Here is an 11,260-nt window from a genome sequence, read left to right as displayed (position 1 = left end):
AGACGCAAGACGGAGGGGATATGAGGATATATGTATAGGTATAGCTGATTCACTTTGTTATACAGCAGAAACTAACACACCACTGTAAAGCAATTATACTCTAATGAAGAAATTTTTTAAAAAAGACACAAAGGGCAAGATCCAAAGCCTGACACAGGGTTATCATGATATGAGCCCCCGACAGCCCACTGGGACAGGAGAGGAAGTGGTCAAGCCACTGCTGCCAATGACCAGACACTGTTCTTGTATCTGGGTGGGGCAGGTGATAAAACACAGTGTTTCTAGGTACAACACGTGGTGTTGCATCTTTATTCTACGTCTGGTCACAGCAAATCTCACACAGCCAGACTGCAGCCAGGCAGAGTGCCACGTGGCGACAGGCAGCCAGAGGAAAGGAAGACCGTCTCTTCTGTTGCAAACACTCTGGATGGAAAGCACAGCCACCTCGCTAGCCTGCTCAGAGGCACCGAGGCCACATTCCCACCTCCAGGCCCCAGGGCCATCTCTAAAGGGTGACTCCCATTTGGAGCTTCCAAAATCCAGGGCACCTCCGGGAACCAGTCCTGGTTCCAAAAAGTCATTCTGAGGCCAGGCTCTCCCACTGACTGCTGCATCTGGAGCTGGCGTCACAGCAGCTTGGGGGCTAAAAAGGGGCCTCAGACTGGACCACAGAGCAGCCCGGGGGTTCCCGAGGCTCAGGGTCGTTGATCCTTTCTGCGGAGCTTGGCTCCCACATGGGAGCCCCGCTGGGCAGCTCTCACCAGGCCTTTGAACTGTCCCTGCAGCTTCACCTTCTTCCTGCAGGGACAAGGATCAGAAGGGTCACATCTCGCCGAGAACAGGCAGCCCCCCTTCTCATAACATCAAAGGGTGGTATCCCCACCCTGGCACCAGCAGGAACAGGGGAGAAGGGGTGCTGCCAGGTGGTGGGCAGCATGTGATACGTGCAGACCACACCCATCATGTTTAAAAGAGCAGTTCAAGTCAATGATACTTGACGGTACATGCGAAAAAGTAAAAATAAAAAACTGGGACTTCCCTGGTGGTGCAGTGGTTAAGAATCCACCTGCCAATGCAGGGGACATGGGTTCAAGCCCTGGACCGGGAAGATCCCACATGCTGTGGAGCAACTAAGCCCGTGCGCCACAACTACTGAAGCCCGCGCACCTAGAGCCCGTGCTCCGCAACAAGAGAAGCCCATGCACCGCAATGAAAAGTAGCCCCCGCTCACCACAACTAGAGAAAGCCCATGCACAGCAACAAAAGACCCAATGCAGCCAAAAAGAAAGAAATAAAATCAATTAATAAAAAACCAGAAGAGACTTGAGCAATCGAGTGGAGAGTGTAACGAGCACAGCCCTCACCCCCGACCCTGCACACGCCGTACCTGCGGTTGAGCTTGGTTTTACTGAGGGGGATGTAGGCGTAGGGGTCGAGCCGACCTTTCTTCTTCACGTCACCCTTTGCTTTCTGCTCACCCAGAGAAACAGAGTCAGCCAGGAGGGTGGGCTTCTCTTTCCACCCTTGCCCCTGACCTGACAGGCTGCATCCTCCCTTCCCTTCCTTCTCTGCCTCAAGTGGTGCCAAAGAGCTCTGCAGCCCTGGACAGCCATCCAACAAAGGCCTGGACTTCAGGTGCTAACAAGACCTCTGTGTGCCCCTCAGTGTGGCCTCAGGCTGGCTCCACAAAGGTGCCTCTCCAGGGTGGTGATGGGCACAGCTGCCCTGCACTTCCCCAGAGACTCTGCCAGGAGAGTCCTTGCCCCACCGGCAGCTCTTACCTTGGCCTTGTATTCGGCCCCGGGGGTAGTCTTCTTGGCCACAGGGCGATGGATGCCAGAGCCTCCCGCTAGAGGGGGAACACAGAGGCCATGAGTCAGGCAAGGCCAGGGCAATCGGGCAGCCTTCTTCCCGGAGAGCAGACAATGGGAGAAGGCAATGGGCACCTTCTCCCCGGAGAGGTGCTGGGGAGATGAGTCACAGCCAGGACCGAATGGCTGTCCCCTACCAACAAAGGACAAAGACCTTCCTCGAGAAGGGACTGTACTTGACTATTAGACCACTGAGCTCCTCAGACTGACCTGAATCCACAGAGACCTATCAGTGACCTCTGGGAACATGTATATTCTCGACTAACATAAAATACCTCACTCTCTCCAAACTAAATGTGCTCCATTTGTTCTGGGGAAAAGAACATAGGCTTTGAAGCCAGAAAGACTGGGGTTCAATCCCAGATCTAACCGTAGGCAAGGCTCTTAACTTTCTGGAGCCTCTTAAGCTCATCTGTAAAACGAGGCACTAAGGCTTGATCTCATTCAGGCTTCACACCAAAACTGTGAGTTAGAAAGGGAGCTCTCATCCCATCGTACAGAGGTGAAAACTGCGGCTTCAAGAGATCAAAGTGCTTCCAAGCCCGGTGTCATTTCCAGCCCGGACTTCCACACAGTCATGGATAGAATCCCCCAGTGCCGACTAGGGAGGGCTCTCTTAGATGACCCAGATGAATCTCCTTTAAAGGTGAGAAACTAGAAGGTCAGAGAGGCAGCGTGACCAGGCCAAGGTCACACAGCTAAGAGCAGCTGGCCAATCAGTCCTGAACCCAGGCCTCCTGCTGCATCGTGTGGTATTACTGCTTCTGCACCACAACATCTCAGAGCAGAGGAGGTGAGCTGGGCCCTGGCCTGGGGGGCCAAAGAACGAGAAGGAGCCCTGAGGCGCTCCAGCTGGGTGAGGATGCCGTGGGGCTCTGAGAACATTCCTGCTACTGGGATCAGGGACCTCCCGCAGGAGCCCCTGGACCTCCAGCTGCAGAGCAAGGGCTCTGCTTCAAGGGCCTGGGGGCAGGGGCCCTGTGGGGGCTGCCTTGGGGGAAAGGAGGCAAAGGTGAGGCAACAGAGGCCTCTCCTGGCTTTGGGCAGCCACCTTGGCACCTCTAGCAGCTACTCTGGGGAAAGGAACAGCCTGGGAGCCCAGAAACAACTGTACAGGGGAACTCCCTGGGCAGCCCTCCCAACTGCCACCCTCAACATAGGTCAAACCTGGCCTGACTCAAAGCCAGAAAAGAAAGGCAGACATCTCCCAGGAGAAAGGTGGGCTGCAAGCCTCAGGAAAGCCTGGGTGGGTGGGGAAGAGGTGGGGCTCAGGGGCTCCCCAGAAGGGCTGTGGGTTCTGTGCACAGATCTCCTAACCCCCAAGCTCTCCCTCACCCACAGACCCCCTTGGTCCCCAACCCAGTCTTATGGGACATATCAGCCAATCTTTGCTGGTGCCAACTGAGCACAACCAGGCCATGCAACCTCTTGGCTCTGCCTGCAACACACCCTGCCTAGTGCAGGTGACAGGGAACCTGCTGCAAGAGAGAAGAGAGGAAGCCTCACCTTGGTACTGAGGGGGCATCTCCAGCTCCTCATTGTCAGCCTCTTTCTGCTTGAGCTTCTGGTGCTTTTTCTATAAAGAGGTAACAAGTAAAGTTCATAAACAAGAGGACACGACGATCCTCACTAACGGTAGCCGCAATAGGAATTGTAACGTGCGTTAGTAGAAAAGGTTCTCTGCCAAGCACTCAATCCCCCATACAGAGGAGGACACTAAAGCTCAGAAAGGGCAAGTAATGAGGCAAGGCCACACTGCTAGGCAGCACAGGCACGGCTTCCAGCCCAGGTCCTCACTGCAGAGCTCATGGCAGCTGCTCCACTGCTAGGCCGCTCCACACTGAACTCCCCGAACAGGGCTACAGCTGCCTGTCTGGGCACCTTGACCTCAGTTTAGCCCAGCCTTCCTAACGGGGATAATGAGGTCCTCAGCCTCTCTGGGGAGAACAGCTTTACCGGTACTTCGTCTCACATGATCTCCACTGCACCCTCCCCATTAGTCAGACTCACTGATCTCTGACTAAGCGCCAGGCCCTGGGGATACAGGGGACAAGACCCACTTCCTGTGCTCCCAGGGCCCTCAGGCAGGTGGGGGACCCCTGCTCAAGTCAGTCATCACAGTCGCTCAACAATGCTACCGTCCCCGGAGTTGTAAGCACGAGGCAAATGCTACCTGCCAGGCACCGTGCTGGGAGCTCCAAGAGGGAGAGGTGGGCCTGACGGCAGCCCAGCCCACCAGGAGATCTGAGCCCGGAAACTGACAATTCGGCAAGACGGAGGGCCGTTGTGTGGGGAGACCTGAGCTCGCAGGGCTGGCTTGCCCCACAGCGTCTCTCCCACACCGCCCAGGAAGCCTCTTCAAACTACAGATTCTTGAGGCTCAAGCTCCCCAGGGACCCAAGGCACCTGAGGGGCATTCACTGGTTTAGGGGCCAGAGAGAAGGGAAGGTGTGCCAGGTAAAGGGAACGAGGCTGCAGCACACACAAGTGTGTCTGGGGAACCAGGACACCCAGTTTTGTTAGCTGAGACCCAGCAGAGGGGGCTCCTCGTGGAGAAACAGAAACCGGCTGGAAATGTGGCTTTGGCTGCATCACGGAGGTGATGGCTCAGTTTGTTCTTGGTTCAGCTGGCACCTGGCAACAGTTCTGCCCACTGGCAACTGCAGCTGTCAGTTGCACCCTGGCATTTTATGCTCCCACAACTGAGGGCAGAGGAGTGAGACTAAGCAACTGTTATGCAAAAAAGCCCCCAGGGATCCCAATGGCAGGTGATGGCTGCCATGAGCCAACCGGGAGCGTGGCCACCCTGGGACCCTCTTGGTGCCATGAGACAAGGTGCCCCAGCCCTGCTCTGCTGACCTGGGGGCCATCCTTACACAGCCGCAGTCAGTTTCCCTGGCCAGGAACAAGGGTAGGCTGCAGAGGGACTGCAAAGCCACCTGTGAGGATGTGCTTAAGGAATCAGGCAGGCTTCAGCCAGAAAAAGATTTCCAGGAAAAATGTAATAATGATGATGATGATGACAACGACGAACAGCCACCACTTCCTTAGTGTCACTAAGTGCCATATGCTTTACATATAAGCTGGGATTTGACATATAAGCTGGGATTTGAGTTCAGTCTGGGGCCGGAGATATGCACTTTTAACAACCCCTGTGGCCTCAGGCAGGCTGCGGATGATAAAGAGTCCCCACCTCCTGGGAGGATTAGTGAGGTGACACATGGGGCCCTTGGCACTCCTCAGTGGTGGGTGCCCCTCCCCCAAGTGGAGCCGGCCCCTGGCAGCATGCAGGCCGGCTGTTGCCCTTGCTGCCTGCACAGCACATGCCCTCGGTGGAGAGACAAGGGACCGTCTCTTTCTTCCTTCAGCTGGACAATACAGCCAACACCGAAGGGGGCGCTGGGAGCTTCAGAGGGAGCCAAGCCCCCTCCGCGCCCCACAGAGGGGTCAGCTGTGACACTGCATGCTCCGGATTGCCTGCTGTGTGCCACCCTGAGGCTCCACTGAGCAGCGAGGAAGCAGGGCAAGTTAGTGTGTGGGAGCGGGGAGACGGCAAGAAGCTATGAGGTCCAAGGTTTAGGTCTAAGGGCCCTGGCCCTCCAGCAGCAGGAATTACTCACACTCCTGATGCCCACGTCTTCCATCAGGTCAGCCATCTCTTCATCCTCCCCTGGAGCCAAAAAGAAGAGAGACCTGTGAACACTCAGGGAGCGCCCCTGTCCTCCCAAAGCCCACACAAATTTCAACCTGCCTCCTCCCGGCTCATCAGGGTGCAAGGGCTGCCAACTCCAGCCCCAGAAGACCTATCCTGTGGAAGATAAGACCCCTGGACCCTGCCCGTTCTTCCTTCCCATCCTGGGCCCCACGGACGACAGCCCCTCAAGGAAGTGGTGACCTGACTTCTAAAGTGAATACAGCTTTTGTTGAGACCCTAAGAAAGCCCCAGGTTTCCTGGGGAGCCAGGCATTCCCACAGCCCCACATACACTCCACTTTGCTGGGAAGACTGCCCTATTCCCCTGCTTAAAAACCTTTCCCGGGCTTCACTGGTGGCGCAGTGGTTGAGAGTCCGCCTGCTGATGCAGGGGACACGGGTTTATGCCCCGGTCCGGGAGGATCCCACATGCCACGGAGTGGCTGGGCCCTTGAGCCATGGCCGCTGAGCCTGCGCATCCGGAGGAGCCTGTGCTCCGCAAGGGAAGAGGCCACAACAGTGAGAGGCCTGTGTATCGCAAAAAAAAAAAAAAAAAAAAAAAGCATAGGCACAAAAGGTAGATAAACAAAAGACAGATAGATTAGACTCCATCAAAAATGTTAAACTTGTGTATGTCAAAGGACACACCAACAGGATGAAAACGCAGCCTACAGGATAGGAGAAAGTATTCGCAAATCATACATCTGATAAAAAGTTAACATCCAGAATAAAGAAAGAACTCCTATAACAACAAAAAGAAACAACCTGAGACGCAAGAGGGAGGGAATATGGCGACATACGTATACATATTGCCGATTCACTTTGTTATACAGCAGACGCTAACACAACAATGTAAAGCAATTATACTCCAATCAAGATGTTAAAAAAAAAAAACAACCCAATTCAAAAATGGGCAGAGGACTTGAGTAGACATTTCTCCAAAAAGATAGACAACAAACATGAAAAGACGCTAAATAAACATCACTAATCATTAGGGAAATGCAAACAAAACTACCATGAGATACCACTTTACACACATTAGGATGGCTACTATCAATGAAACAGAAAACAGCAAGGGTTGGAGAGGGTGTGGAGAAATTGAAACCCTTGTGTCCTGCTGGTGGGAATGTAAGATAGTGCGGCCACCATGGAAAACAGTAGGGCAGCTCCTCAAAAAATTAAAGACAGAACTACCATATGATCCAGCAATTCCACTTCTGGGCACATACTCAAACGAACTGAAAGCAGAATCTTGAAGAGGTATTTGTATATTTATGTTCATAGCAGTTCACAATAGTCAGAAAGTGGAAGAAAAAATAACAAAAAAAAGTGGAAGCAACCCAAATGTCCACTGATGGATGATGGACAAACAAAATGCGGTCTAGATACACAACAGAATAAGGCAAGCCTTAAAAAGCAAGGAGATTCTGACACAAGCTACAACACGGATAAACCTTGAGGACATTATGCTAAGTGAAATAAACCAGACACAAAAGCACAAGTACTGAATGATTCCACTTACATGAGGAACCTTGACTCATATTCAAATTCACATTCATACAGACAGAAAGCAGAATGGTGGCTGTCAGGGGCTGGAGGGGGCGGGAATGGGGAGCTGCCGTTTAATGCGTACAGAGTTTCAGTTTTGCAAGATGAAGAGCTCTGGAGATAGGTGGTACAACAATGTGAACGTACTTCACACTGGTGAACCGTACACTTAAAAATGGTTAAGGTAGTAAATTACATGTTACGCATATTTTACCATTTTTTTTAAAAAAGCTACCAGTATATTAAAAAAGAACTTTGAAACTGATCAGCTGGAGGGAAGACAAACTGAAGTGAAGTCAATCAACAACCGAGTGCCATAAGAAGCGTGTGACTAAGGACGGAAGCCTGGCAGTCCCTGGGCTTGTCGGGAGTTCCGAGGGAACACGGCTGAAGCCAAGGGCCCGTGGAAAGGCCACAAAGAAGGACTTGCACTGGATCTGAAAGAGTGGAGAGGGGCTGGGAAGGTGGGGGGCAGGGGGCGGGTGGGCATTCTTAGCGTCAGTGTTCCACGCGCAAAAAGGGAGCAAGGAAACGGGATACACTGAGGGTGAGAAGGGGACAATGACGAGGCCATTATCAGGAAACAGTGTCACCACATTTACCCCCAGCGCCTCTATATGCTGTTCAGGTCACCATTTCATCTTCACAACAACCCTCCGAAGTAGGTATTGGCATTACACCCACTTTGGAGTGAGGAAACTGAGGCACAGAGAGGCTAAATGACTGTCCACAGTGACACAACAAGTAAGTCAGGTTGCAGGGGCAGCAGTGACAGCACTGGTTGAGTGGCTGCAGTGAGCAGGCGGTGAGAACCAAAATAAAGAGGGTGACATAAAATTTAGAAGACCCAGGCTTTTGTGATCTTACATGATATGTACAGAGATACGTGAATACAGAGATACATGCAGAGGGAACAGGAAAGACGAAATGGGACTTGGAGATGTTACACCTAAGCAGCCCCAGGACAACAGCAGACAATGACTCGGGAGAGCCTGGCTCTTTTCACCAGTAAATGAGCTTCCAGGCCTCAGCCAAGTTTACGCTTGAAATAAAAAAAACACAAAAATTTTCAAAAAGGAGGAGGACAAGCAAATAACCAGAACAGAACAGAATACAACAGAAGAGAGATTAACAGAGTGTATCACAGATGGTAAGAGGAAGCACTACTGCCTTTTGAAAGTTTTGCTTGAATTATGGAAGTACTGTACAAATGGCTGGGTTACACCATAAAAAGATTTCCCAATGTGGTCAAAAAAGTTTGAGAAACTCAAAAAAATGTGAGAAACTCAAAAAATTTGAGAAAGTTGCCCAAGATACAAGCTCCGTATATCTGTTTTTATCTATGTTTCCCCCCAAAATGGTCACTGAGTGAATGAGTGAACAAACGAATGAGTGGATGAATGAGCAAACAAGTGCAGCCCTGGCCCAGGCCAGCTGCAGCTCCTGAATGCGCAGGTGGCCCCACCTTTAGCGCCTTCCTCGTCCTCCATCTTGGCGTTGTCATCCTCCTCCTCACGGATGATCAGCCGGCCGTCGGCGCTCACCTTGAAGCCGTGGTCCTTCTTCTTGCCCCGACCCGGCCCAGGCTGGGTGGCTGGTGGGGCAGAGTCGGGAGGTGAGGAGGTGGAAGGCCAGTCCTAGCCCACTCACACCCTCATCAGAACCGACAAGCCCAGGTCTGTGACTTGGATGAGTGCCCGCAGCACTATGACGTGCATGTGTGGGAGGCCAAGGTGCCCACTGGCCTCCCCAGAGGCCACTCCACTCCTAAACCTGGCCCAAGGCAAGCCTGTCCTCTGTGCCCATGGGCCAGCCGCTTCTTGCTCACCCAGGACTCGCTGGGCCACCTTGGGGTCCAAGAAGTTGAGGGGCTCGTCCCCGCCACCCTCCTTCAGCCACGCCCGGCTCCTCTGGCGGGCCAGCCTCTGCTGCTCTTTGCCCCGACTCCTCTCCTCCTCCTCGTCCTCCTCATCCTCTGAGTCAGCCAAAATCTCCTCGATGCTAAGGACAGACAAGCCCCAAGTCAGGGCGCTCCAGGAGACGTAGGGCAGCTGGGCATGGCCTGGGCAGGCTGCGGGTTGGGGGAGACCAGGTCCCCAGCATCCCGCCACGGGTCTCACCTGTCGCCTTTGCCCTGGATGGGCTCCTCCTCCTCCACCTCCTCTTCCACTGCGGCCTGGTTCAGGGCCCGGTGTTTCTTGGCCCGGGCCTCTGCTTTCCGGATGTTCACCAGGACTTTCTGGTACTCCTCTGGCAGGAGCTTCCTCACCAGCTCGAACCTGAGGGCGTAGAGACGGGCTGGTGAGGTGCCCGGGCCAGAGAGCGCTATCCAGAGTGAGGTGTCCAGCCAGAGCCCTTCCAGCCCCCCAGCCTGGCCCCTTCTCAGCAGCTGTCCTGGTGGGACTGGAAACCCCTCGACTCCTCCCCTACCCACTCCCAGTCAGGGCACAGACCCGAACTTGCGGATGAACTTGGTGAACAGGTTCCGAAGCTTCATGCGGAAGTGCCGCCGCATGTCGTCTGAGAGCTTCCCGATGGCTCCCATCTGCGGGGCAGAGCAGCGGGGCTTCAGGGGGAGGATGCGCCCCCCCGCCGTCTGCCCCCCACACCACGGGTTTCTCCTGGTTCCACGAGTCCCTCCTACTGCCCTGCATCAATCTGTGGCTGGACCACTCTCCAGCCTTCGTGAGAAACGTGTGGCCCTCAGGTATCGTATGCAGTGTCCCTCAGCGAGGCTGGTGGTGCAGGGCCCCCTCGATCCTTTGAAGACTGGTATAAACCCTAGTCACTCCAGGACAGGTCACCGCTCAGGCTGTCCTCCCCATCGCTGGCCCCAGTTAGGCGGCAGGGTTTGGCAGGCAGGGGCAGGCATCCTGACTCTCATCTGCCCCTTCTCGCTTTGACCCAACCCAAGGCCAGATGCAAAGGTGACAGGCAAGAGGGACCTAGAGCCCTGATGCGATTCAACCCAGCTGGAAGTGGGAAACTGAGGCGGCGGGTGCAGTGGACGGAGGGCTCAGAGGACAGTCCTAGCTTGTTGCATGCCTTATGCCCAGCAGGAGGGGAACAGGGACCCAATACCAGAGGGCTCTTCAGGCCCTTCTGCAGCCCAGCAGGGGCATCCAGAGAAGACTTCTCAAACCCAAAAGGTCACAGTACAAGAGGGAAAATAAAAAGGGAGGTTTGGGTCCCTTCCGAGGTACAGCCCAGAGTCGCAGTTCTGTTCCCAGAACTGCTCTCACTAGCACTGTGACCTGGGAAAATCTCCGGCCTCAGTTTGCTATCCGTAAAACAAGGGGTGGCCCTACCTACCGGCCCCTGCCCTGCAGAGCCCCTGCTGCTGTGGAGGGGCCGTCGGGGGTGACAAGTGACAGCCTGGGCGCTGTGCCCCTTTACCTCCACCACTGGTCTCTTCCAGGGCTCCTGCATGACCTTCTGCTGCACAAGACAGCGTGTAGCTAGAAAGCTGTTTGAAGCTGGCTGGCCTCAAGGCTCACTGGGTCTCTGCCGGCAGCTCTCAGGCCATGATGCCACTGGCCGAGGGGAAGGGGACACTCACCACCAGCTGCACGTGCTTGGCCAGGTGTGCCACGTCCATGACGACCACTGCCACCTTGATGAAGCCCAGTGCTGATCTGACCACGTCGCGGGTACGGGAGGTCAGGAGCAGGCACACATTCTCCAGCAGCTGCTCCATCGTGCTGGTCCCCATCAGACCTGTGGTGGCCAAAGGGCCACTGTCAGAGACACCGGGAACCCCACCCAGACTCAAGACCCCTGCCGCGTCACAAGAGTGGGAGCGGACACCTGGGGGACACTTCCAAGTGCCTGGCACGTGTCTGGTCACTTTCTGCCAGCATCTCCTCTAGTCCTTCAGACACCCTGTGATCAGGTGCTGGTTTTCTCCTCCATTTTAGAGATGAGAGAGTAAGGTTCCAGGAGGTTCCTAAGTTTGTTCAAGGTGTCACACGGCTGGTAAGAGGCAGAACTGGGACGAAAATCTAGGCATGGGACCTAACCTCCTCCGACCCACTCTGACAGTGGGATGCGGGCAGCTGTGGGATGCGGAGAGCCGAGCTGGGCAGGAGAGGAGGCGGGAGGCGGGCAGGCCTGGTTCCAGCTCTTCGTCCTCGCTCCCAGGACCTTTC

General features: G+C 54.5%; 1 protein-coding gene across 1 annotated transcript in view; it reads right to left on the bottom strand.

Annotated features, from left to right (window-relative positions):
* Positions 1–278: 278 nt before the first annotated feature.
* Positions 279–11,260, bottom strand: part of RRP12 (ribosomal RNA processing 12 homolog) — a 29,040-nt gene continuing 18,058 nt past the window's right edge. Inside the window, exons 25-34 of the mRNA XM_059054688.2 lie at positions 10,672–10,829; positions 9,566–9,657; positions 9,233–9,391; positions 8,941–9,113; positions 8,578–8,706; positions 5,492–5,541; positions 3,378–3,447; positions 1,782–1,849; positions 1,388–1,470; positions 279–798 (exon numbers count right to left, since the gene is read on the bottom strand). Of these exons, the coding sequence (XP_058910671.1) occupies positions 696–798; positions 1,388–1,470; positions 1,782–1,849; positions 3,378–3,447; positions 5,492–5,541; positions 8,578–8,706; positions 8,941–9,113; positions 9,233–9,391; positions 9,566–9,657; positions 10,672–10,829 (1,085 nt within the window). The 3' untranslated portion in view covers positions 279–695. The remainder of the gene's footprint in view (positions 799–1,387; positions 1,471–1,781; positions 1,850–3,377; positions 3,448–5,491; positions 5,542–8,577; positions 8,707–8,940; positions 9,114–9,232; positions 9,392–9,565; positions 9,658–10,671; positions 10,830–11,260) is intronic.

The sequence above is a fragment of the Kogia breviceps genome, chromosome 2, assembly GCF_026419965.1.
Source record: "Kogia breviceps isolate mKogBre1 chromosome 2, mKogBre1 haplotype 1, whole genome shotgun sequence".
Taxonomy (NCBI): Eukaryota; Metazoa; Chordata; class Mammalia; order Artiodactyla; family Physeteridae; genus Kogia; species Kogia breviceps.
Note: the sequence above shows the minus strand (reverse complement) of the source record. Positions and strands in the feature narration are given on the sequence as shown.